Source organism: Salmo salar, chromosome 10, assembly GCF_965601325.2.
Source record: "Salmo salar chromosome 10, fSalSal1, whole genome shotgun sequence".
NCBI lineage: Eukaryota > Metazoa > Chordata > Actinopteri > Salmoniformes > Salmonidae > Salmo > Salmo salar.
The window spans coordinates 127139654-127167500 of NC_138300.1; the positions used below are offsets into that span (position 1 = coordinate 127139654).

At 45.0% G+C, this 27847-nt stretch overlaps 1 protein-coding gene across 1 annotated transcript in view; it reads left to right on the plus strand.

Moving 5' to 3' along the window:
• Nucleotides 1–27847, plus strand: part of vwf (von Willebrand factor) — a 156892-nt gene that overhangs the window by 19269 nt on the left and 109776 nt on the right. Inside the window, exons 12-20 of the mRNA XM_045688600.2 lie at nt 1807–1945; nt 4278–4378; nt 4484–4679; nt 5722–5937; nt 6097–6343; nt 10154–10251; nt 10616–10767; nt 19269–19372; nt 21162–21300. Coding sequence (XP_045544556.2) covers nt 1807–1945; nt 4278–4378; nt 4484–4679; nt 5722–5937; nt 6097–6343; nt 10154–10251; nt 10616–10767; nt 19269–19372; nt 21162–21300 — 1392 coding nt within the window. The remainder of the gene's footprint in view (nt 1–1806; nt 1946–4277; nt 4379–4483; nt 4680–5721; nt 5938–6096; nt 6344–10153; nt 10252–10615; nt 10768–19268; nt 19373–21161; nt 21301–27847) is intronic.

Here is a 27847-nt window from a genome sequence, read left to right on the forward strand (position 1 = left end):
CGCCATGTCAGATTTCAAAAAGGCTTTACGGCAAAAGCAAACCATGCGATTATCTGAGGACTGCACCCCGCTTACCAACACATGAAAAACATATTTCAACCAGGAAGGTGCAACACAAAAGTCAGAAATAACGATATAATTCATGCCTTACCTTTGAAGATCTTCTTCTGTTGGCACTCCAAAATGTCCCAGAAACATCACAAATGGTCCTTTTGTTCGATAAATTCCTTCTTTATATCCCCAAAATGTCAATTTATTTGGCGCGTTTGATTCAGAAATGCACCGGTTCCAACTCGCCCAACATGACTACAAAGTATCTAATAAGTTACCTGTAAACTTGGTCCAAACATTTCAAACAACTTTCCTAATCCAACCTTAGATATCCTAACACGTAAATAATAGATACAATTTAAGATGGAATATACTGTGTTCAATAGCGGATGAAAACAACGTGGAGCGAACTCCACTTCACACGCGCCACACAGAAGAGTCCACTTGGCTTGACACTCACAATGAACAGCCCTACTTCTTCATTTCTCAAAAGAAAAACATCAACCAATTTCTAAAGACTGTTGACATCTAGTGGAAGCCATAGGAACTGCAACCAGGTTCCTCAAAAATATAGTTTCCCATAGAAAATGAATTGAAAACACAGTGACCCCATTTTTTTTTCATGGATGGTTTGTCCTTGGAGCTTTGCCTGCCAAATAAGTTATGTTATACTCACAGACATAGTTTTAACCATTTTAGAAACTTTTGAGTGTTTTCTATCTAAATCTACCAATTATATGTATATCCTAGCTTCTGGACCTGAGAAACAGGCAGTTTACTTTGGGCACACTTTTCATCCGGATGTGAAAATACTGCCCCCTATCCCAATGAAGTTAACCAAATAGGGCTATCTTCTGTATACCACCCCTACCTCACAACACAAATGAATAGCTCAAAGATATTAAAAAGGAAATCAATTCCACTAATTCACTTTTAAGAAGGGTTAGGGTTAGAGAGAGAATGTTGAGAGAATGCCAAGAGTGTGAAAAGATGTCATCAAGGCAAAGGGTGGCTACTTTGATGAAACTCAAATATAAAATATATTTTGTATTTTATATTTGTTTAACACTTTTTTGGGTACTACATGATTCCATATGTGCTATTTCATAGATTTGATGTCTTCACTATTATTATACAGTGTAGAAAATAGTAAAAATTATGAAAAACCCTGGAATCAGTTGGTGTGTCCAAGCTTTGGACTGGTACCGTATATCCTCCATTTTGGATCTTATTCTCTATTATAACTCAACTATGTCCTCCATTATGGATCATATTCTCTATTATAACTCAACTATGTCCTCCATTTTGGATCTTATTCTCTATTATAACTCAACTATGTCCTCCATTATGGATCATATTCTCTATTATAACACAACTATGTCCTCCATTATGGATCATATTCTCTATTATAACTCAACTATGTCCTCCATTATGGATCATATTCTCTATTATAACTCAACTATGTCCTCCATTATGGATCATATTCTCTATTATAACTCAACTATGTCCTCCATTATGGATCATATTCTCTATTATAACTCAACTATGTCCTCCATTTTGGATCATATTCTCTATTATGACTCAACTATGTCCTCCATTACGTTTCATGTTGTATCAGTCCATCATTGTAGCACTCTTTTTTTCAGTGTGCTGTATCACTCTGCTGGCCATAGCTGCTCTGTGTACTTCCGTGTCCCAGTCCTCCATTATGTTTCAGTGTGTTTCTGTCCTCCATTGTGGCTCTGTATATTTCAGTGTGCAGATGAGCAGGATGCGGTCTGCACGCGCTCAGTAACCCTCAGTCTGCCACCACTGGAGGGGATGACAGTGAAGCTGAAGCATGGAGGAGTGGTCTCTGTCAACAACATGGACATACAGACACCTCTCAATCATGGTACACACACTCACACACACACACAGAAGCATCGCTCCTAGTGGCCGGGGACTTTAATGCAGGCAAACTGAAATGCAAATTTTACCTAATTTCTACCAGCATGTGGCATGTGCAACAAGGGGAAACAAACTCTTGATCACCTTTACTCGACATACAGAGACGCATACAAAGCTCTCCCCGCCCTCCATTTGGCAAATCTGACCATAGTTATATACTTCTGATTCCTGCGAAAACTAAAGCAGGAAGTACCAGTGACTCTCTCAATATGGAAGTGGTCAGATGACGCGGATGCTAAACTACAGGACTGTTTCGCTGCACAGACTGGAAAATGTCCCGGGATTCATCAAATGGAATTGAGGAGTACACCACATCAGTCACCGGCTTCATCAATAAGTGCATCGATGACATCGTGACCACACACAGTGACCGTACGTACATACCCCAACCAGAAGCCATAGATTACAAGCAACAGAAACACTGAGCTGAAGGCTAGAGCTGCCACTTTCAAGGAGCGGGACACTAATCCGGACGCTTATAATAAATACTGCTACGCCCTCCGACGAACCATCAAACAGGCAAAGTGTCAATACAGGACTAAGATTGTATCCTACTACACCGGCTCTGACGCTCAACAGATGTGGCAGGGCTCGCAAACTATTACAGATGACAAAGGGAAACCCAGCCACGAGCTGCCCAGTGACACGAGCCTACCAGACGAGCTAAATACCATTTATACTCGCTTCGAAGCAAGCAAAACTGATGCATGTATGAGAGCCCCAGCTACACCACCGGACGACTGTGTGATCACACTCTCAGTAGAAGATGTGATCAAGACATTTAAACAGGTCAACATTCACAAATCCGGGGGGCCAGACGGATTGCCAGGACGTGTACTCAAAGCATGCACAAACCAACTGGCAAGTTACTGAACTGACATTTTCAACTTCTCCCTGACCGAGTCTGTAATACACACGTTTCAAGTAGACTGTCATAGTCCCTGTGCCCAAGGAAGCAAAGGTAACCTGCCTAAATGTTGACCGCCCCATAGCACTTGTGTCGGTAGCCATGAAGTGCTTTGAACAGCTGGTCATGGTTCACATCAACACCATCATCCTGGAAACCCTAGACCCACTCCAATTCGCATACCACCCCAACAGATCCACAGGTGACGCAATCTCAATCGCACTCCACACTGCCCTTTCCCACCTGGACAAAAGGAACACCTATGTCAGAATGCTATTCATTGACTACAGCCCAGTGTTCAACACCATAGTGCCCACATATCTCATCACTAAGACTAAACACCTGCAACTGGATCCTGGACTTCCTGACGGGCCGACCCCAGGTGGTAAGGGTAGGCAACAATACATCTGCCACGCTGATCCTCAACACTGGGGCCCCTCAGGACTGCGTGCTTAGTCCCCTCCTGTACTCTCTGTTCACCCACGAAAGCGTGGCCAAGCACGACTCAAACTCTATCATTAAGTTTGCTGATGACACAACAGTGGTAGGCCTGATCACCGACAACAATGAGACAGCCTATAGGGAGGAGGTCAGAGACCTGGCAGTGTGGTGCCAGGACAACAACCTCTCCCTCAATATGAGCAAGACAACGGAGCTGATCGTGGACTACAGGAATAGGCTGGCTGAACAGGCCCCCATTTACCCTGACCCTACAGCCCCCACATCAACGGAGCTGTAGTGGAGCAGGTCAACTTTCATGTCCGAACACCAAGGCGGTCGTGAAGAGGGCACGACAACACCTTTTACCCCTCAGGAGACTGAAAAGATTTGGCACGGGTCCCCAGATCCTCAAAAAGTTCTGCAGCTGCACAATCGAGAGCATCCTGACCAGTTGCATCACCGCCTGGTGCCGAGGGTCATTAGCCACTACAGAGGGTAGAGGCTACGGTCCAGTATATCACTGGGGCCAAGCTTCCTGACATCCAGGACCTATATACTAGGTGGTGTAAGAGGAAGGCCAAAATAATTGTCAAAGCCTCAAGCCACCCAAGTCATAGAATGTTCTGTCTGCTACTGCAGGGTAAGCGGTACCAGAGCGCCAAAATCTACCCCGAAGCCTGCTGCTACTCGTTGTTTATTATCATGCATTGTCACTTTACCCCTACCTACATGTACAAATTACCTCGAATAACCTGTACCGCTGCACATTGACCTTTACCCCCTGTATATAGTCTCGTTATTTGTATGTTACTTTGTATTTATTTTTTATTTTTTACATATTTAAAAATATATATGTAGATATTTTAAATACTCACACACTCGCACACAAGCAAATGATAGAGAGTTAATGTGTAATATATGTGTGAAGGTAATTTGCGTGTCCAGAAGACAGTGCAGTCTGGAGCGCGTGTTCTCTTTGGAGACAACCTTCGTCTGGACTGGGATGGGCGGGGACGTGTGCTGCTGAAGGTGAGGGGGTAGGGCTTATTATTTGTAGCATGTTTGGTGTGTGTGTGTAACCTTATTAACCTTAGTAACTACTGTAACCTTGGTAACCATGGTACCGCCCTCCAGTTGGGGCCTGTATGGGCTGGACATACCTGCGGTCTCTGTGGCAACTACAACGGTAACCAAGGTGATGACTTCCTGTCTGCTGCCGGACTAGTGGAGACGGGGCCACAGGCATTTGGCCAATCATGGAGGATCAACGGAGACTGTGACTCCACCCATCAACAGGATACTGATCCCTGCTCCCTCAACCCCAAGAGAGGTACACTCACACACACACACACACACACACACACACACACACACACACACACACACACACACACACACACACACACACACACACACACACACACACACACACACACACACACACACACACACACAAACACACAAACAATGTGTAACAGTTAAGTTCAGTGTGTCTCCTCTCTCCCTGTAGTTTAGTTCAGTGTGTCTCCTCTCTCCCTGTAGTTTAGTTCAGTGTCTCCCCTCTCTCCCTGTAGTTAAGTTCAGTGTGTCTCCTCTCTCCCTGTAGTTTAGTTCAGTGTGTCTCCTCTCTCCCTGTAGTTTAGTTCAGTGTGTCTCCTTTCTCTCCCTGTAGTTTAGTTCAGGGTGTCTCTTCTCTCTTCCTGTAGTTTAGTTCAGTGTCTCCACTCTCAATGTAGTTTAGTTTAGTGTCTCTTCTAATACCCTGTAATTTAGTTCAGGTTTACGCCTCTCTTTCCCTGTAGTTTAGTTCATTATTTCTCCTCCCTCTCCCTGTAGTTTAGTTCAGGGTGTCTCTTCTCTCTCCCTGTAGTTTATTTCAGTGTCTCCTCTCTTTCCCTGTAGTTTAGTTCAGTGTGTCTCCTCTCTCCCTGTAGTTTAGTTCAGTGTGTCTCCTCTCTCCCTGTAGTTTAGTTCAGTGTGTCTCCTCTCTCCCTGTAGTTTAGTTCAGGGTGTCTCCTCTCTCCCTGTAGTTTAGTTCAGTGTGTCTCCTTTCTCTCCCTGTAGTTTAGTTCAGTGTGTCTCCTCTCTCCCTGTAGTTTAGTTCAGGGTGTCTCCTCTCTCCCTGTAGTTTAGTTCAGTGTGTCTCCTCTCTCCCTGTAGTTTAGTTCAGTGTGTCTCATCTCTCTCCCTGTAGTTTAGTTCAGGGTGTCTCATCTCTCTCCCTGTAGTTTAGTTCAGGGTGTCTCATCTCTCTCCCTGTAGTTTAGTTCAGGGTGTCTCTTCTCTCTTCCTGTAGTTTAGTTCAGGGTGTCTCTTCTGTCTCCCTGTAGTCTTTCAGTTTAGTTCAGTATGTATCCTTTCTCTACCTGTAGTGCGTTTTGCAGAGGAGGCATGTGGAGTGATGATGTCAGAGGTGTTTGGAGCATGTCACTTCCTTGTGAATCCCCTCCCCTTCCTGCGGTTCTGTCGTTACGACGTGTGCGTGTGTTCTGACGGAGAGAAATGTCTGTGTTCCGCTCTGGCCTCCTACGCTGCTGCCTGCTCTTCTAGGGGAGTTCTGCTGACCTGGAGGACACCTGAACGCTGTGGTAACACACACACATACCATCACAGAAGAACCAGCTTCTTTACATAAAGAATGGAGGGCCCAGCACAGACCATTGGGAACACCTATTCTTCATCTGAGTTGTTGGCTGTATCATTCATAACTCTTTCTCTCTATGTCTGTGTGTGTGTGCGTGCTACAGCCATGCATTGTCCAGTGGGCCAGCTGTACAAGACATGTGGCAGTGTGTGTGAGCGATCATGTCGTTCTCTGTCGGGGGTGGAGCCTGGATGCGGTGGGGAGGAAGGGTGTGAGGAGGGATGCTTCTGCCCCCCCGGCCAATACCTTAGTGAAACGGGGGCGTGTGTGACACCTGACCTCTGCTCCTGCCTGCATGACGGACAGCTGTACCAACCCAACGACGTCTACGCTGACCACAACAGCATCTGGTACACACACATCTAACATTTTAGTCTTTTAGGAGACACTCTTATCCAGAGCAACTAAAAGTTAGTGAATTCATCTTAAGATAGCTAGGTGGGACAACCACATTTCACATGCTTAGAAAGTACAGTATCAGTAGAGTCAGAGATAGATGTTGTCAGTAGAGTACCCTGCCAAAAATAATCACACAGCCATTTTCAAAGCAAGCATATATGTCACAAAAACCAAAACCACAGCTAAATGCAGCACTAACCTTTGATGATCTTCATCAGATGACACTCCTAGGACATTATGTTAAACAATACATGCATGTTTTGTTCAATCAAGTTCATATTTATATCAAAAACCAGCTTTTTACATTAGCATGTGATGTTCAGAACTAGCATACCCACCGAAAACTTCTGGTGAATTTACTAAATTACTCATGATAAACGTTGACAAAATACATAACAATTATTTTAAGAATTATAGATACAGAACTCCTTTATGCAATCGCGGTGTGAGATTTTAAAATAGCTTTTCGGTGAAAGCACATTTTGCAATATTCTGAGTACATAGCTCGGCCATCACGGCTAGCTATTTTGACACCCACCAAGTTTGGGGCTCACTAAACTCAGAATTACTATTAGAAAAATTGGATTACCTTTGCTGTTCTTCGTCAGAATGCACTCCCAGGACTTCTACTTCAACAACAAATGTTGTTTTGGTTCCAAATAATCAATAGTTATATTCAAATAGCTCTGTTTTGTTCATGCGTTCAGGTCACTATCCGAAGGGTGAAGCGCGAGCACATTCCGTGAATAAAATTTTCAAAATAATCCTTTACCGTACTTCGAAGCATGTCAAATGCTGTTTAAAATCAATTTTATGCAATTTTTTTTTAAAAATAGCGATAATATTCCAACCGGGCAGTGTTGTATTCATTCAAAGGCTGAAAGAAAAAAATGGAGTAGTCTCGTGAACGCGCATCTCAGTCTCACTGTCCCCAGGCTGACCACTCACAAACTTTGCTGCTGTTCTTTGCCCAGAGACAGCAGACACCCCATTCCACTTTCTGGCAGCTTTAGAGAGCCAATGGAAGCCTTAGAAAATGTCACGTTACAGCACAGATGCTGTATTTTCGATAAAGATGCAACAGAAGGACAACAAATGGTCAGAGAGGGCACTTCCTGTATGGAATCTTCTCAGGTTTTGGCCTGCCATATGAGTTCTGTTATACTCACAGACACCATTCAAACAGTTTTAGAAACTTTAGAGTGTTTTCTATCAAAATATACTAATTATATGCATATTCTCATTTCTGGGTAAGAGTAGTAACCAGTTAAAATCGGGTACATTTTTTATCCGGCCGTGCAAATACTGCCCCCTAGCCCCAACGGGTTAAGTGACTGAAGGGCAGCATAGGCTGTGATGAACTTGGAGGTCTTGACCACAGATCGGCAGTTCCAAAAGCTGCCAGACACCAGGAATTCCACCTGGGTTGTGCGTGCAGGGTACACTACATTAGAAGGGTTGCAGCCAAGGGGTGGGGAGCGTCTGTAAAGCCTACAGGGAGAGGAGCGAACGGGTATAGAAAACACACACATAGTTGACAAAGCAACAAAATAGCAAATTGTAAATAACTAGGTAAGACACTCAAGGGAGAGAGTGGTGTGGAGCCTCTCTTTCCTTCCTTGAACAACTTGGCAGAACAACTTGGCAGAACAACTCGGAATAACCATCTTAGTTTCGACGACGGTCTTAGTTTTGTAACCTAGACTGAGGTTACAAAAAGCAAAAAGCCACAAATTGCCCTGCCCCTTGATCCTGGTTGATGTATCATTCACAGGAGGCTGCTGAGGGGAGAACGGCTCTTAATAATGGCCGGAACGAAGCACCATGTGTTTGATGTATTTGATACCATTCCAATTATTCCGCTCCAGTCATTAAGATGAGCCCATCCTCCCCAATGAAGCTGCCACCAACCTCCTGTTGCGTCAACAATCATATGCAAGTTATGAGCAGTCAGCCGTTCACACACCAAGTAGGCTACTGGGAAGACAGACAGGCAGCACTTAAAGTAGCTAGCAAAAAGACAGCACTAGAACACAACAGATAAAGACAAACAATTATACTAGAGATATCAGGGGCCTCATTTATCAATGTTGCCTAGAAACTATTCTAAAATACTACTTACGAACAGGATATATAATGTTCATTCCTACGAGCGTCATACACAGAGGAGATAACCATTGATAAATACGATCCTTCTCAGCCTTGGTGCTCGGGCACGACCTTGGCTGTTGGCTTTTCGAAACACCCCTAATTAACCATATATGGTCAAAATCATCGCTTTAAAGCCATTGGGGAATATACAACGCTGTACAATGAAATAGCTACTACGCAGTCAGAGATTGAAGCAGAGGTGCTAGTGACTGAAACAGAGGTGCTAGTGACTGAAACAGAGGTCAAACCACAACTGACAGAGCCATATTATAATGTTTGGTTGTATTTTTGTGTGAGTGTCTGAAACAGAGGTGCTAGTGACTGACAATCAAACATTATTATGTGGCTCGCTCAGTTGTGGTTTGACCTGTAAAAATAAAGACGTAGCTACAAAGTGAGGACCATTAGGACATTTCAAGTTGTTTTAGCGATGGCAAATATACTTCAAAGTTTAGGTTACACTCACCAATAAGCCATCCATCCAGCCAGCTCCCTCCTGTAGCTGAACAGGCCAACATTGCTGTTCTGCAGAATGAACGAGTCATGTGTTCCACCTGGCCACCTAGCCACCACATTGAGTAGCGTCTTTTCTGTATCACATACAACCTGCACATTAAGAGTGGAAGCTTTCTCTTTTCAAATAGTTCACACATTTCCAACATTCATGTATATTTTTCCCATTCATGCTTGAAGAGCAGTTATTCCACCACTTGGCACTGTGCTTACACATGGTCATGACTGGGCATACATGTAGGCACAATCTCAAGCAAACATTCATGTTGTTCAATCTCATGCTTTGCTTGGAAATGATCCCATTTATGATTAATGCACAGATTTGTGCTTACGCACGGTTGATAAATGAGGACCCAGGAGTCCTCTAACTATAGAATGAAGTATACACACAAAAATGTAGTACTAGACCACAACAGATAAAGACAGGAAGACAGGAAGACAGTACTAGACCACAACAGATAAAGACAGGAAGACAGTACTAGACCACAACAGATAAAGACAGGAAGACAGGAAGATAGTACTAGACCACAACAGATGAAGACAGGAAGACAGTACTAGACCACAACAGATAAAGACAGGAAGACAGTACTAGACCACAACAGATAAAGACAGGAAGGCAGGAAGACAGTACTAGACCACAACAGATAAAGACAGGAAGACAGGAAGACAGTACTAGACCACAACAGATAAAGACAGGAAGACAGTACTAGACCACAACAGATAAAGACAGGAAGACAGGAAGACACTACTAGACCACAACAGATAAAGACAGGAAGACAGTACTAGACCACAACAGATAAAGACAGGAAGACAGTACTAGACCACAACAGATAAAGACAGGAATACAGGAAGACAGTACTAGACCACAACAGATGAAGACAGGAAGACAGTACTAGACCACAACAGATAAAGACAGAAATTATACTTGACACTAGTCCTCTAGCTGTAGAATAAAGCACACACACACTTTTACCCTAACTGATGTGTGTGTGTGTGTGTGTGTGTGTGTGTGTGTGTGTGTGTGTGTGTGTGTGTGTGTGTGTGTGTGTGTGTGTGTGTGTGTGTGTGTGTGTGTGTGTGTGTGTGTGTGTGTGTAGTTACTGTGAGAACGGATCTATGAGCTGCAGCTCTACTGAGATGAGTGGAGTTATGCTGTCTGACATGTTCTTCCAGGACGACCAGCCACCCTCCAGAGGTATTGTGTGTCTGTGTGTCTGTGTGTGTGTCTGTGTGTGTGTGTGTCTGTCTGTCTGTCTGTCTGTCTGTCTGTCTGTCTGTCTGTCTGTCTGTCTGTCTGTCTGTCTGTCTGTCTGTCTGTCTGTCTGTCTGTCTGTCTGTCTGTCTGTCTGTCTCTGTGTGTGCCTGCGTGCGCATGTGTGTGTGTATGTATTTAATATCTCTGCATGAACTAAAAACGTAATATATATTAATATATACTATATTGTTAAAAGTAAAACATATTTTATTATATTGTTAAAAGTAATATTGTTAAAAGTAGAATTGCTCGTACAGTCTAACTTTCTAGGTCCTGAGCTTGATATGTGTGTCTGTGTGTGCAGAGCGCCGTGCGGCTACCTGTGTTCCCCCTCTCAGGCGCGTTGGGTGTGAGGGAGGGGAGGAGGGTCTGGAGTGTTCTAGAACCTGTCAGAATCTGGACCTCCCCTGTCTCAGTCTGGCCTGTATCCCCGGGTGTCTCTGTCCCAACGGCACGGTATGTACACTGACCCTAACCCCAACCCTAACCCTAACCCTAACCCTAACCCTAACCCTACCCTGTCTCAGTCTGGCCTGTATCCCCGGGTGTCTCTGTCCCAACGGCACGGTATGTACACTGACCCTAACCCCTAACCCTAACCCTAACCCCAACCCTGACCCTAAACCCAACCACGTCCCGATCCTAACCCTAACCCCGACCCTAACCCTAAACCTAACCCTAACCCTGACCCCAAGCTTAACCCTAGCTCTGCCGCAACCTCGATCCTTGACCCTAACCCCAACCCTGACCCTAACCCCAACCCTGACCTTAACCCCAACCCTGACCCTAACTCCAACCTTGACCCCCACCCTAAACCCAACCACGTCCCGATCCTAACCCTGACCCCGACCCTAACCCTAACCCTAACCCTGACCCCAAGCCTAACCCTAGCTCTGACCGCAACCTCAATCATTGACGCTAACACCGACCCTGACCCTAATCCTAACCCTGACCCCAACCCTAACCCTGACTCTGGATTCAAGGATAAGCCGGTAGAGAGTGGATCACATTTTAGTAAAGTAAAATATATTCAGAACAAATTGTCATGTTCAGGGGCTTAGCGTGGGAGGTTTTTCAACAGAAGACCACAAACATTGTATATTGTATTGAATATCTACAATGTAGAAAACTATATATTGGAGAAACCAGGAACTCCTTGGAAGCCAGACTCAATCAACACCTATATCATATTAGGAAAGAGTCTAGCACAACGATACTATACAAATCTCATCTAGTAGCTCAGCTAAGAATAGCAGGGTTGGAATCTAACCAACGGTGGTCGTTAACACAGAGACAAACTAACTACTATTCAAATCAAATCAAACTGTATTGGTCACATTTGCCGAATACAACAGGTGTAGACCTTACAGTGAAATGATTGCTTACGAGCCCCTAAACAACAATGCAGTTAAAAGAATACAGATAAGAATAAGAAATAAAAGTAACAAGAAATTAAAGAGCAGCAGAAAAATAACATTAGCGAGACTATATACATGGGGTATCGGTACAGAGTCAATGTGCGGGGACACAGGCTATTTGAGGTAATATGTACATGTAGTTAGAGTTATTAAAGTGACAATGCATAGAGGATAACAACAGAGAGTAGCAGCGGTATAAAAGAGGGGGAGAGGAGGGGTTGGGGGCAATGCAAATAGTCTGGGTAGCCATTTGATTAGGTGTTCAGGAGTCTTATGGCTTGGGGGTAGAAGCTGTTAAGAAGCCTTTTGGACCTAGACGCTCCGTTAGCGCTTGCCGTGCGGTAGCAAAGAGAACAGTCTATGACTAGGGTGGCTGGAGCCTTTGACAATTTTTGGGGCCTTCCTCTGACACCGCCTGGTATAGAGGTCCTGGATGGCAGGAAGCTTGGCCCTAGTGATGTACTGGGCCGTTCGCACTACCCTCGGGAGTGCCTTGTGGTCGGAGGCCGAGCAGTTGGCATACCAGGCAGTGATGAAACCAGTCAGGATGCTCTCGATGGTGAAGCTGTAGAGCCTTTTGAGGATCTGAGGACCCATGCCAAATCTTTTCACTGTCCTGAGGGGGAATAGGTTTTGTCGTGCCCTCTTCACGACTGTCTTAGTGTGCTTGGACCATGTTAGTTTGTTGCTGATGTGGATACCAAGGAACTTGAAGCTCTCAACCTGCTCCACTGCAGGCCCGTCATGGGGGCGTGCTAGGTCCTCTTTTTCCTGTAGTCCACAATCATCTCCTTTGTCTGTCTAAATGCAAAGGTCACAGAGAACAAACTAGCAGTACCCTGTCTTCTCCAAACTTTGTATTGATCCCACAGGTCTGAATGACAAGTATAAGAGAACTCCATGGACACATAGGAGTCTCTGGCTCCATCTGCTGGACAGTTTGGAGAAGACAGGTAGACTGCTAGTTCACGTAGGAGCATCTGTCTCCATCTGCTGGACAGTTTGGAGAAGACAGGATCCTGCTCGGTTGTTCTCTGTGACCTCAACACTCATGAAGATTTCATTTAGACAGAGGTTAAAAGACCAGGTCTTGGCCCTAACCTTAACCCCGGACCTAACCTTTGCACCAGCTGTTACCTTAACCTTAAACCTGGCCCTAATTCGAACCCCGCCTTCACCTTAACTCTGGGGTATGTGGGACGCTACCGTCCCACTCGCCAACAGCCAGTGAAATAGCAGAGCGCCAAATTCAAAACAACAAAAATCTCATCATTCAAATTTCTCACACATACAAGTGTTATAAACCATTTTAAAGATACACTTCTCCTTAATCCAACCACAGTTTCTGATTTCAAAAAGGATTTACGGCGAAAGCATAGCATTAGATTATGTTAGGACAGCACCTAGACAAGACAAACCACACTGCCATTTTCCAAGCAAGGAGAGGCGTTACAAAAACCAGAAATACAGCAAAAATTAATCACTAACCTTTGATGATTTTCATCAGATGGCACTCATAAGACTTCATGTTACAGAATACATGTATGTTTTGCTCGATAAAGTTCATATTTATATCCAAAAACCCCATTTTACATTGGCGTCTAATGTTCAGAAATGTTTTGCCTCCAAAACTCCCGGTGAATGAGCACATCAATTTACAGAAATACTCATCATAAACGTTGATAAAATATACAGCTGTCATTCAAAGAATTATAGATAAACATCTCCTTAATGCAACCGCTGTGTCAGATTTCAAAAAAGGTTTACGGCGAAAGCACACTGCAATAATCTGAGTACAGCGCTCAGACAACAACAACAAGAAATACAAATACCCGCCATGTTGGAGTCAACAAAAATTAGAAATAGCATTATAAATATTCACTTACCTTTGATGATCTTCATCGGAATGCACTCCTAAGAATCCCAGTTCCACAATAAATGTTTGTTTTGTTTCGATAATGTACATATTTATGTCTAAATAACTCCTTTGTGTTCAGTTTACTATTCCAAATGCATATGGTGCGAGCAGTAAGTTCAGACAAAGTCAAAAAAGTTATAAAATAGTTTGTAGAAACATGTCAAACGATGTATAGAATCAATCTTTAGGATGTTTTTATAATAAATCTTAAATAATATTCCTGGACCCCAGAGTTTGGTCTGTATCCTGACACTGGCCCTGGTCCCCAGAGTTTGGTCTGTAAAATACCCCTGGTCCCCAGAGTTTGGTCTGTATCATGACCCTGGTCCCCAGAGTTTGGTATGTAACCTGACCCTGGTCCCTAGAGTTTGGTTTGCATCTTTAACCTGGTCCCCAGAGTTTGGTCTGTATCCTGACCCTGACCCTGGTCCCCAGGGTTTGGTCTGTATCCTGAGCCTGGTCCCCAGAGTTTGGTCTGCAACCTGACCCTGGTCCCCAGAGTTTGGTCTGTATCCTGACCCTGGTCCCCAGAGTTTGGTCTGTATCCTGAGCCTGGTCCCCATGTGTATGGTCTGCAACCTGACCCTGGTCCCCAGAGTTTGGTCTGTATCATGACCCTGGTCCCCAGAGTTTGGTCTGTATCCTGACCCTGGTCCCAATAGTTTGGCCTGTATCATGAGTCTCGTCCCCCGAGTTTGGTCTGTAACCTGATCCTGGTCCCCAGAGTTTGGTCTGAATTCTGACCATGCTCCTAAGAGTTTGGTCTGTATCCTGACCCTGGTCCCCATAGTTTGGTCTATACCCTGACCCTGGTCCCCAGAGATTGGTCTGTACACCCCCAACCCTGGTCCCCAGAGTTTGGTCTGTATCCTCACCCTGGTCCCCTGAGTTTGGTCTGTATCATGACCCTGGTCCCCAGAGTTTGGTATGTAACCTGACCCTGGTTCCCAGAGTTTGGTCTCCATCTTTACCCTGGTCCCCAAAGTTGGTCTGTATCCTGACCCGGACCCTGGTCCCCAGAGTTTGGTCTGTATCATGACCCTGGTCCCCAAAGTTTGGTCTGTAACCTGACCCTGGTCTCCAGAGTTTAGTCTGCATACTCACCCTGGTCTCCAGAGTTTGGTCTGTATCCTGACCCTAACCCTGGTCCCCAGAGTTTGGTCTGTATCCTGAGCCTGGTCCCCAGAGTATGGTCTGCAACCTGACCCTGGTCCCCAGAGTTTGGTCTGTATCCTGAGCCTGGTCCCCAGAGTTTGGTCTGTAACCTGACCCTGGTCCCCAGAGTTTGGTTTGCATACTGACACTGGTCCCCAGAGGTTGGTCTGTATCCTGACCCTGGTCCCCATAGTTTGGCCTGTATCCAGAGTCTCGTCCCCCGAGTTTGGTCTGTAACCTGATCCTGGTCCCCAGAGTTTGGTCTGAATTCTGACTCTGGTCCCCAGAGTTTAGTCTGCATACTCACCCTGGTCCCCTGAGTTATGTCTGTAACCTGACCCTGGTCCCCAGAGTTTGGTCTGTATCCTGACCATGCTCCTAAGAGTTTGGTCTGTACCCTGACCATGGTCCACAGAGTTAGGACTGTATCCTGACCATGACCTTGGACCTCAGAGTTTGGTCTGTACCCTGACCCTGGTCCCCAGACATTGGTCTGTACACCCACAACCCTGGTCCCCAGAGTATGGTCTGTAACCTGACCCTGGTCCCCAGAGTTTGGTCTGTATCCTGACCCTGACCCAGGTCCCCAGAGTTTTGTCTGTATCCTGACCCTGGTCACCAGTGTTTTGTCTGTAACCTATCCCTGGTCCCCAGAGTTGGTCTGTATCCTGACCCGGACCCTGGTCCCCAGAGTTTGGTCTGTATCATGACCCTGGTCCCCAGAGTTTGGTCTGTAACCTGACCCTGGTCCCCAGAGTTTAGTCTGCATACTCACCCTGGTGCCCAGAGTTTTGTCTGTATCCTGACCCTAACCCTGGTCCCCAGAGTTTGGTCTGTATCCTGAGCCTGGTCCCCAGAGTTTGGTCTGTATCCTGAGCCTGGTCCCCAGAGTTTGGTCTGCAACCTGACCCTGGTCCCCAGAGTTTGGTCTGTATCCTGAGCCTGGTCCCCAGAGTATGGTCTGCAACCTGACCCTGGTCCCCAGAGTTTGGTGTGTATCCTGACCCTGGTCCCCAGAGTTTGGTCTGTAACCTGACCCTGGTCCCCAGAGTTTGGTTTGCATACTGAGACTGGTCCCCAGAGTTTGGTCTGTATCCTGACCCTGGTCCCCATAGTTTGGCCTGTATCCAGAGTCTCGTCCCCCGAGTTTGGTCTGTAACCTGATCCTGGTCCCCAGAGTTTGGTCTGAATTCTGACCCTGGTCCCCAGAGTTTAGTCTGCATACTCACCCTGGTCCCCAGAGTTTGGTCTGTATCCTGACCCTGGTCCCCATAGTTTGGTCTGTGTCCTGAGCCTCGTCCCCAGAGTTATGTCTGTAACCTGACCCTGGTCCCCAGAGTTTGGTCTGTATCCTGACCATGCTCCTAAGAGTTTGGTCTGTACCCTGACCATGGTCCACAGAGTTAGGACTGTATCCTGACCATGACCCTGGTCCTCAGAGTTTGGTCTGTACCCTGACCCTGGTCCCCAGACATTGGTCTTTACACCCACAACCCTGGTCCCCAGAGTATGGTCTGTAACCTGACCCTGGTCCCCAGACATTGGTCTTTACACCCACAACCCTGGTCCCCAGAGTATGGTCTGTAACCTGACCCTGGTCCCCAGAGTTTGGTCTGTATCCTGACCCTGACCCAGGTCCCCAGAGTTTTGTCTGTATCCTGACCCTGGTCACCAGTGTTTTGTCTGTAACCTATCCCTGGTCCCCAGAGTTGTGTCTGTATCCTGACCCCGACCCTGGTCCACAGAGTTTGGTCTGTAACCTGACCTTGGTCACCAGAGTTTGGTCTGTATCCTGACCCTGGTCCCTATAGTTTGATCTGTATCCCAACAGTGGTCCCCAGAGATTGGTCTGTTCCTTGTCCCTGGTCCCATGAGTTTGGTCTGTACCCTGACCCTGGTCCCCAGAGTTTGGTCTGCAACCTGACCCTGGTCCCCAGAGTTTGGTCTGTATCCTGACCCTGGTTCCCAGAGTTTGGTCTGTACCCTGACCCTGGTCCCCAGAGATTGGTCTGTACACCCCCAATCCTGGTCCCCAGAGTTTGTTCTGTATCCTCAACCTGGTCCACAGAGTATGTTCTGCAACCTGAAACTGGTACTCAGAGTTTGATCTGTATCCTGACCCTGGTCCCAGAGTTTTGTCTGTAACCCGACTTTGGTCCCAAGAGTTTTGTTTGTTACCTGACCCTTACGCTGGTCCCCAGAGTGTGGACTGTATTCTGACCCTGGTCCACGGTGTTTGGTCTGTATCCTGACCCTGGTCCCCAGAGTTTAGTCTGTATACTCACCCTGGTCCCCAGAGTTTCCTCTGTATCCTGACCCTCGTGCCCATAGTTTGGTCTGTATCCTGAGCCTCGTCCCCCGAGTTTTGTCTGTAACCTGACCCTGGTCCCCAGAGTTAGGACTGTATCCTGACCCTGACCCTAGTCCCCAGAGTTTGGTCTGAACCCTGACCCTGGTCCCCAGATATTGGTCTGTACACCCACAACCCTGGTCCCCAGAGTTTGCTCTGTAACCTGACCCTGGTCCCCAGATTTTGGTCTGTATCCTGACCCTGACCCTGGTCCCCAGAGTTTTGTCTGTATCCTGACCCTGACCCTGGTCCCCAGAGTTTTGTCTGTATCCTGACCCTGGTCACCAGTGTTTTGTCTGTAACCTACACCTGGTCCCCAGAGTTGGTCTGTATCCTGACCCTGGTCCCCAGATTTTGGTCTGTATCCTGACCCTGACCCTGGTCCCCAGAGTTTTGTCTGTATCCTGACCCTGACCCTGGTCCCCAGAGTTTTGTCTGTATCCTGACCCTGGTCACCAGTGTTTTGTCTGTAACCTACACCTGGTCCCCAGAGTTTGGTCTGTATCCTGACCCCGACCCTGGTCCTCCAGAGTTTGGTCTGTACCCTGACCCTGTTCCCCAGAGTTTGGTCTGTAACCTGACCTTTACCCTGGTCCCCAGAGTTTGGTGTGTATCCTGACCCTGGTCCCCAGAGTTTGGTGTGTATCCTGACCCTGGTCCCAGAGTTTGGTCTGTAACCTGACTTTGGTCCCCAGAGTTTGGTCTGTAACCTCACCCTTACCCTGGTTCACAGAGATTGGTCTGTAACCTGATGCTGGTCCACAGAGTTTGGTCTGTATCCTGACCCTGGTCCCCAGAGTTTGGTCTGTACCCTGATGCTGGTCCACAGAGTTTGGTTTGTATCCTTACCCTGGTCCCCAGAGTTTGGTCTGTACCCAGACACTGGTCCCCAGAGTTTCTCTATACCCTGACCTTGGTCCCCAGAGTTTTGTCTGTATCCTGACCCTGGTCACCAGTGTTTTGTCTGTAACCTACACCTTGTCCCCAGAGTTTGGTCTGTATCCTGACCCCGACCCTGGTTCCCCAGAGTTTGGTCTGTATCCTGACCTTGGTCACCAGAGTTTGGTCTGTACCCTGACCCTGGTCCCTATAGTTTGGTCTGTATCCTGACCTTGGTCACCAGAGTTTGGTCTGTATACTGACCCTGGTCCCAGATTTGTTATTTTATTTTTTTAATTAAGTAGGTGAGTCAGTTAAGAACAAATTCTTATTTTCAATGACAGGCTAGGAACAGTGGGTTAACTGCCTTGTTCAGTGGCAGAACAACAGATTTTGAGTTTGTCAGCTTGGTGATCCAACACTCTAAACACTAGGCTACCTGCTGCCCCAGTTTGGTATGTATCCTAACCCTGGCCCAAAATAACTTTCTCTTTCTTCTCTGTCTTTTGATGTAAGTGTTGAGACGATGCATTAAATCCCAGACAAAGATTAAGCTTTCTTTTGATGCAACGGAAAGACAATGTATTCCATTGAGCCCATTTCAGTCATTTACCGGGGTGTGTTTGACAGTTCGTTACAAACATCTCCACGGTTGTTATGTTAACGGGCAAAAACGACAGGCACGAGCAAGAGTATGAAAGAGTTGCAGGAGCAAAATGAAAGCACTCAATCCAGCGTGATTTAAGTGACAAGTGGATTTTGCAGCCCTCAAACAGGAAATAGATGGCTGTATAGGAGATCCTCAGGTGGGCGGAGCATGCACATTTCTAGTATTATGTAATGTTTCATGTTTTGTTCGGACCCTAGGAAGAGTAGCTGCTGATTAACAACAGCTAATGGGGATCTTAACAAAATACAACACCAAATAAATACTGTTTCAGTCTGGCCTGTATCCCCGGCAGTCTCTGTCCAAATGGCACGGTACGTATCCCTGACCTCTAACCCTAACCCTAACCCTAACCCTGACCTTGACCCAAACCTACGTCCTAGTCAAGGTCTCTGTGTCTGCCTGCCTGCCTGCCCTGCCTGCCTGCCTGTCTGTCTGTCTGTCTGTCGGGGTGTGAACTAAGTGATAGATACATGTAACTGATTGGCCAGAGAGTCCAGCTACCAGTCACCTGGTCAGTCCCTGTTTTAAAAAAATGGTTTTAAAAACTTGATTGATTGTTTGATTCAGGTTCGACATAGGAGAGAGTGCATCACTCCAGAGCAGTGTCCGTGTTACCATAACAACAGAGCCTATGCATCTGGACAGAGCATCAATATGGACTGTAACACCTGGTACGTACCTTAATTAGATGTACCTTATGTAAAACCTGGTAAGTACCTGGTTTAGAACGTACTGTAACATCTGGGTTGTACAGTTGAAGTTGGACGTTTACATACACTTAGGTTGGAGTCATTAAAAATAATTTTGGGCAAGTTTGTTAGGACATCTACTTTGTGCATGACACATGTCATTTTTCCAACAATTGTTTACAGACAGATAATTTACTGTATCAAAATTCCTGGGGGTCAGAAGTTTACATACACTAAGTTGACTGTGCCTTTAAACAGGTTGGAAAATTCCAGAAAATTATGTCATGGCTTTAGAAGATTCTGATAGGCTAATTGACATCATTTGAGTCAATAGGAGGTGTACCTGTGGATGTATTTCAAGGCCTACCTTCAAACTCAGTGCCTCTTTGCTTGACATCATAGGAAAATAAAAGAAATCAGCCAAGACATCAGGAAAAGAATTGTAGACCTCCACAAGTCTGGTTCATCCTTGGGAAAAATGTCCAAATGCCTGAAGGTACCATGTTCATCTGTACAAACAATAGTACGCAAGTATAAACACCATGGGACCACGCAGACGCTCAGGAAGGAGACGCGTTCTGTCTCCTAGAGATGAACGTACTTTGGTGCGAAAAGTGCAAATCAATCCCAGAACAACAGCGAAGGACCTTGTGAATATGCTGGAGGAAACAGGTACGAAAGTATCTATATCCACAGTAAAACGAGTCCTAAATCGACATAACCTGAAAGGCCACTTGGTAAGGCAGAAGCCACTGCTCCAAAACCGCCATCAAAAATCCAGACTACGGTTTGCAACTGCACATGGGGACAAAGATCGTAGTTTTGGAGAAATGTCCTCTGGTCTGATGAAACAAAAATAGAACTGTTTGGCCATAATGACCATCATTATGTTTGGAGGAAAAAGGGGGGGAGCTTGCAAGCTGAAGAACACCATCCCAACCGTGAAGAACTTTTTATTGAAGCAACATCTCAAGACATCAGTCAGGAAGTTAAAGCTTGGTTGCAAATGTGTCTTCCAAATGGACAATGACCCCAAGCATACTTCCAAAGTTGTGGCAAAATGGCTTAAGGACAACATGGTCAAGATATTGGAGTGGCCATCACAAAGCCCTGACCTCAATCCCATAGAAAATGTGTGGCCAGAACTGAAGAAGCGTGTGCGAGCAAGGAGGCCTACAAACCTGACCCAGTTACACCAGCTCTGTCAGGAGGAATGGGCCAAAATTCACCCAACTTATGGTGGGAAGCTTGTGGATGGCTACCCGAAATGTTTTACCCAAGTTAAACAATTTAAAGGCAATGCTACCAAATACTAATTGAGTGTATGTATGTAAACCTCTGACCCTCTGGGAATGTGGTGAAAGAAAAAAAAGCTGAAATAAATCATTCCCTCAACAATTATTCTGACATTTCACATTCTTAAAATAAAGTGGTGATCCTAACCCTAACTGACCTAATTATTTTTACTAGGATTAAATGTCAGGAATTGTGAAAACTGAGTTTAAATGTATTTGGCTAAGGTGTACGTAAACTTCCGACTTTAACTGTAAACGGCTTAGACCATTTATAACAATATCACCTGGTATGCACCTCATTTAGACTTTACCTAACGTAACTATATCACCTGGTATGTACCTTGTTGACACTGTACCTAACGTAACCATATCACCTGGTATGTACCTTGTTGAGACTGTACCTAACGTAACAATATCACAAAAAGAGGCTAGATCATTCACAACTTTCTCTCTTGGTGTGTTTGTGTCCTGTGCAGTATGTGTGAGAACAGACATTGGAGCTGTACAGCGCACGTGTGTGATGGTGTCTGTCGTACAGTGGGAGAGGGACATTACATCACCTTTGACGGTCTTCAGTACTCCTTCCCTGGGCTTTGTCAGTACGTCCTGGTGCAGGTCAGTTTCTTGTACCGTGTGTTATCGTGTCTGTGTGTGTCATGCCTGGTACTTGTCTTAACCTCTATGGGCAAGCGTCCCACCTACTCAACAGCCAGTGTAATCCCGTGGCGCGTTATTCAAATACCTCAAAAATGCAAAAACTTCAATTTTTCAAACATATGACTATTTTACACCATTTTAAAGACAAGACTCTCGTTAATCTAACAACACTGTCCGATTTCAAAAAGGCTTTACAACGAAAGCAAAACATAAGATTATGTCAGCACAGTACCCAGCCATAAATAATCAGACACCCATTTTTCAAGCTAGCATATAATGTCACATAAACCCAAACCACAGCTAAATGCAGCACTAACCTTTGATGATCTTCATCAGATGACAACCCTAGGACATTATGTTATACAATACATGCATGTTTTGTTCAATCAAGTTCATATTTATATCAAAAACCAGCTTTTTACATTAGCATGTGACTAGCATGTGACTAGCATTCCCACCGAACACTGCCGGTGAATTTAATAAATTACTCACGATAAACGTTCACAAAAAACATAACAATTATTTTAAGAATTATAGATACAGAACTCCTCTATGCACTCGATATGTCCGATTTTAAAATAGCTTTTCGGTGAAAGCACATTTTGCAATATTCTCAGTAGATAGCCCGGCATCACAGGGCTAGCTATTTAGACACCCAGCAAGTTTAGCACTCACCAAAGTCAGATTTACTATAAGAAAAATGTTATTACCTTTGCTGTTCTTCGTCAGAATGCACTCCCAGGACTTCTACTTCAATAACAAATGTTGGTTTGGTCCCAAATAATCCATTGTTATATCCAAATAGCGGCGTTTTGTTCGTGCGTTCAAGACACTATCCGAAAGGGTAAATAAGGGTGACGAGCATGGCGCATTTCGTGACAAAAAAATTCTAAATATTCCATTACCGTACTTCGAAGCATGTCAACCGCTGTTTAAAATCAATTTTTATGCCATTTTTCTCGTAAAAAAGAGATAATATTCCGACCGGGAATCTGCGTTTAGGTAAACAGACGAAAGAAAATAAAGCATGGGGTCGACTCGGGCACGCGCCTAAGCCCATAGTACTCTGATCGGCCACTTGCCAAAGGCGATAATGTGTTTCAGCCAGAGGCTGCCTCGATATCATTCCGCTTTTTCCCGGGCTCTGAGAGCCTATGGGAGCCGTAGGAAGTGTCACGTTATAGCAAAGATCCTCAGTCTTCAATAAAAAGAGCCAAGATGAACAACAACTTGTCAGACAGGCTACTTCCTGCATGGAATCTTCTCAGGTTTTGGCCTGCCATATGAGTTCTGTTATACTCACAGACACCATTCAAACAGTTTTAGAAACTTTAGAGTGTTTTCTATCCAAAGCCAATAATTATATGCATATTCTAGTTTCTGGGCAGTAGTAATAACCAGGTTAAATTGGGTACGTTTTTTATTCGGCCGTGTAAATACTGCCCCCTACCCCCAACAGGTTAACAAACTATAGTTTTGGCAAGTCGGTTAGGACATCTACTTTGTGCATGACACGTCATTTTTCCAACAATTGTTTACAGGCAGATTATTTCACTTATATTTCACTGTATCACAATTCCAGTAGGTCAGAAGATTACATACACTAAGTTGATTGTGCCTTTAACCTCTCTGGGGTACGTGGGACGCTACCGTCCCACCTGCGGTACACACTTTTCAACAGCCAGTGAAATAACAGGGCGGCAAATTCAAAACAACAAAAATCTCATAATTCTAATTTCTCAAACATACATCTATTTTACACCATTTTAAAGATACACTTCTCCTTAATCCAACCACATTGTCCGATTTCAAAAAGGCTTTACGGTGAAAGCAAAACATTAGATTATGTTAGGACACCACCTAAACAAAAAAAGCCACACAGCCATTTTCCAAGCAAGGAGAGGTGTCACAAAAACCCGAAATACAGCTAAAATGAATCACTAACCTTTGATGATCTTCATCAGATGGCACTCATAGGACTTCATGTTACACAAGACGTATGTTTTGCTCGATAAAGTTCATATTTATATCCAAAAACCCCTTTTTACATTGGCCCGTAATGTTCAGAAATGTTTTTCCTTCAAAAACTTCCGGTGAATGAGCACATCAATATATAGAAATACTCATCATAAACGTTGATAAAATATTAAACTGTTATTCAAAGAATTATAGATAAACATCTCCTTAATGCAACTGCTGTGACAGATTTCAAAAAAGCTTCACGGGGAAAGCACACTTTGCAATAATCTGAGTACGGCGCTCAGAAAACAACAGCAGGCAATACAGATACCCGCCATTTTGGAGTCATCTAAAATCATAAATAGCATTATAAATATTCACTTACCTTTGATGATCTTCATCAGAATGCACTCCCAGAAATCCCAGGTCCACAATAAATGTTGTTTTGTTCGATAAAGTCCATAATTTACAGTGGGGAGAACAAGTATTTGATACAATGCCGATTTTGCAGGTTTTCCTACTTACAAAGCATGTAGAGGTCTGTAATTTTTATAATAGGTACACTTCAACTGTGAGAGATGGAATCTAAAAAAATCCAGAAAATCCAAAAATCCAGAAAATCACATTGTATGATTTTTAAGTAATTAATTTGCATTTTATTGCATGACATAAGTATTTGATCACCTACGAACCAGTAAGAATTCTGGCTCTCACAGACCTGTTAGTTTTTCTTTAAGAAGCCCTCCTGTTCTCCACTCATTACCTGTATTAACTGCACCTGTTTGAACTCGTTACCTGTATGAAAGACACCTGTCCACACACTCAATAAAACAGACTCCAACCACTCCACAATGGCCAAGACCAGAGAGCTGTGTAAGGACATCAGGGATAAAAGTGTAGACCTGCACAAGGCTGGGATGGGCTACAGGATAATAGGCAAGCAGCTTGGTGAGAAGGCAACAACTGTTGGCGCAATTATTAGAAAATGGAAGAAGTTCAAGATGACGGGCAATCACCCTCGGTCTGGGGCTCCATGCAAGATCTCACCTCGTGGGGCATCAGTGATCATGAGGAAGGTGAGGGATCAGCCCAGAACTACACGGCAGGACCTGGTCAATGACCTGAAGAGAGCTGGGACTTCAGTCTCAAAGAAAACCATTCGTAACACACTACGCCGTCATGGATTAAAATCCCGCAGCGCACGCAAGGTCCCCCTGCTCAAGCCAGCGCATGTCCAGGCCCATCTGAAGTTTGCCAATGACCATCTGAATGATCCAGAGGAGGAATGGGATAAGGTCATGTGGTCTGATGAGACAAAAATAGAGCTCTTTGGTCTAAACTCCACTCGCAGTGTTTGGAGGAAGAAGAAGGATGAGTACAACCCCAAGAACACCATCCCAACAGTGAAGCATGGAGGTGGAAACATCATTCTTTGGGGATGCTTTTCTGCAAAGGGGACAGGACGACTGCACCGTTTTGAGAGGAGGATGGATGGGGCCATGTATCGCGAGATCTTGGCCAACAACCTCCTTCGCTCAGTAAGAGCATTGAAGATGGGTCGTGGCTGGGTCTTCCAGCATGACAACGACCCGAAACACACAGCCAGGGCAACTAAGGAGTGGCTCCGTAAGAAGCATCTCAAGGTCCTGGAGTGGCCTAGCCAGTCTCCAGACCTGAACCCAATAGAAAATGTTTGGAGGGAGCTGAAAGTCCGTATTGCCCAGCGACAGCCCCGAAACCTGAAGGATCTGGAGAAGGTCTGTATTGAGGAGTGGGCCAAAATCCCTGCTGCAGTGTGTGCAAACCTGGTCAAGAACTACAGGAAACGTATGATCTTTGTAATTGCAAACCTAGGTTTCTGTACCAAATATTAAGTTCTGCTCTTCTGATGTATCAAATACTTATGTCATGCAATAAAATGCAAATTATTTACTTAAAAATCATACAATGTGATTTTCTGTATTTTGTTTTAGATTCCGTCTCTCACAGTTGAAGTGTACCTATGATAAAAATTACAGACCACTACATGCTTTGTAAGTGGAAAACCTGCAAAATCGGCAGTGTATCAAATACTTGTTCTCCCCACTGTATGTCCAAATACCTCCTTGTTGTTAGCGCATTCAGCAAGCTACTCCAAATGTAGGAAGCGTGCCGAAAATTTCACGATGAAAAGTCAAAAAAAGTTATATTTACATTCGTAGAAACATGTCAAACGATGTATAGCATCAATCTTTAGGGCCTTTTTAACATAAATCTTAAATAATATTCCAACCGGACGATTCCAATGTCTTGAAAATGTAATGGAACACAGCTAACTCTCATGTGAATGTGCGCCACTGAACTCATGTCCTTTCCTGAGTCAACAACTTCCAACTTCCTTTGTTCACTCTCTGTTCACTGTAAAAGCCTGAAACAACGTTCTAAAGACTATTGACGTCTAGTGGAAGCCTTAGGAAGTGCAAAATGAACCTTAAGTCACTGTGTGTTAGATAGGCAATCACTTGAAAAAACTACAAGCCTCAGATTTCCCACTTCCTGGTTGGATTTTTCTCAGGTTTTTGCCTGCCATATGAGTTCTGTTATACTCACAGACATCATTCAAACAGTTTTAGAAACTTTAGAGTGTTTTCCATCCACATCTACTAATACTATGCATATTCTATCTTCTGAGCCTGAGTAGCAGGCAGTTTAATTTGGGCACGCCTTTCATCCGGACGTCAAAATACTGCCCCCTGCCCTAGAGAAGTTAAACAGCTTGAAAAATTCCAGAAAAGTATGTCATGCCTTTAGAAGCTTCTGATAGGCTAATTGCCTACCTTCAAACTCAGTGGCTCTTTGCTTGACATCATGGGAAAATCAAAAGTAATCAGCCAAGACCTCAGAAAAAAATGGTATACCTCCACAAGTCTGGTTCATCCTTGGGAGCATTTTCCAAATGCCTGAAGGTACCACGTTCATCTGTACAAACAATAGTACTCAAGTATAAACACCATGGGATCACGCAGCCATCACACCACTCAGGATGGAGACTTGTTCTGTCTCCTAGAGATGAACGTACTTTGGTGCGAAAGGTTCAAATCAATCCCAGAACAACAGCAAAGGACCTTGTGAAGACGCTGGAGGAAACAGGTACAAAAGTATCTATATCCACAGTAAAACGAGTCCTATATCGACATAACCTGAAAGGCCGCTCAGCAAGGCAGAAGCCACTGCTCCAAAACCGCCATAAACATTTCTGACTACGGTTTGCAACTGCACATGGGGACAAATATCGTACTTTTTGGAGAAATGTCCTCTGGTCAGATGAAACCAAAATAGAACTATTTGGGCATACTGACCATTGTGTGCTCCGGGCATGTGCTGACCAACTGGCAGGTATCTTCACTGACATTTTCAACATGTCCTTGATTGAGTCTATAATACCAACATGTTTCAAGCAGACCACCATAGTCCCTGTGCCCAAGAACACAAAGGCAACCTGCCTAAATTACTACAGACCCGTAGCACTCACGTCCCGAGCCATGAAGTGCTTTGAAAGGCTGGTAATGGCTCACATCAATACCATTGTCCCAGAAACCTGAGACCCACTCCAATTTGCATACCACCCAAACAGATCCACAGATGATGCAATCTCTATTGCACTCCACAATGCCCTTTCCCACCTGCACAAAAGGAACACCTATGTGAGAATGCTATTCATTGACTACAGCTCAGCGTTCAACACCATAGTACCCTCAAAGCTCATCACTAAGCTAAGGAACCTGGGACTAAACACCTCCCTCTGCAACTGGATCCTGGACTTCCTGACGGGCCGCCCCCAGGTGGTGAGGGTAGGTAGGAAAACTTCTGCCACGCTGATCCTCAACACTGGAGCTCCCCAGGTGTGCGTGCTCAGTCCCCTCCTGTACTCCCTGTTCACCCACGACTGCATGGCCAGGCACGACTCCAACATCATCATTAAGTTTGCAGACGACACAACAGTGGTAGGCCTGATCACTGACAATGATGAGACAGCCTATAGGGAGGAGGTCAGAGACCTGGCCGGGTGGTGCCAGAATAACAACCTATCCCTCAATGTAACAAAGACTAAGTAGATGATTGTGGACTACAGGAAAAGGAGCACAGAGCCCGCCCCCATTCTCATCGATGGGGCTGTAGTGGAGCAGGTTGAGAGCTTCAAGTTCCTTGGTGTCCACATCAACAACAAACTAGAATGGTCCAAACACACCAAGACAGCCGTGAAGAGGGCACGACAAAGCCTATTCTCCCTCAGGAAACTAAAAAGATTTGGCATGGGTCCTCAGATCCTCAAAAGGTTCTACAGCTGCAACATCGAGAGCATCCTGACCAGTTGCATCACTGCCTGGTACGGCAATTGCTCTGCCTCTGACCGCAAGGCACTTCAGAGGGTAGTGCGTGCGGCCCAGTACATCACTGGGTCCTGCCATCCAGGACCTCTACACCAGGCAATGCTACCAAATACTAATTGAGTGTATGTAGACTTCTGACCTACTGGGAATGTGATGAAAGATATAAAAGCTGAAAT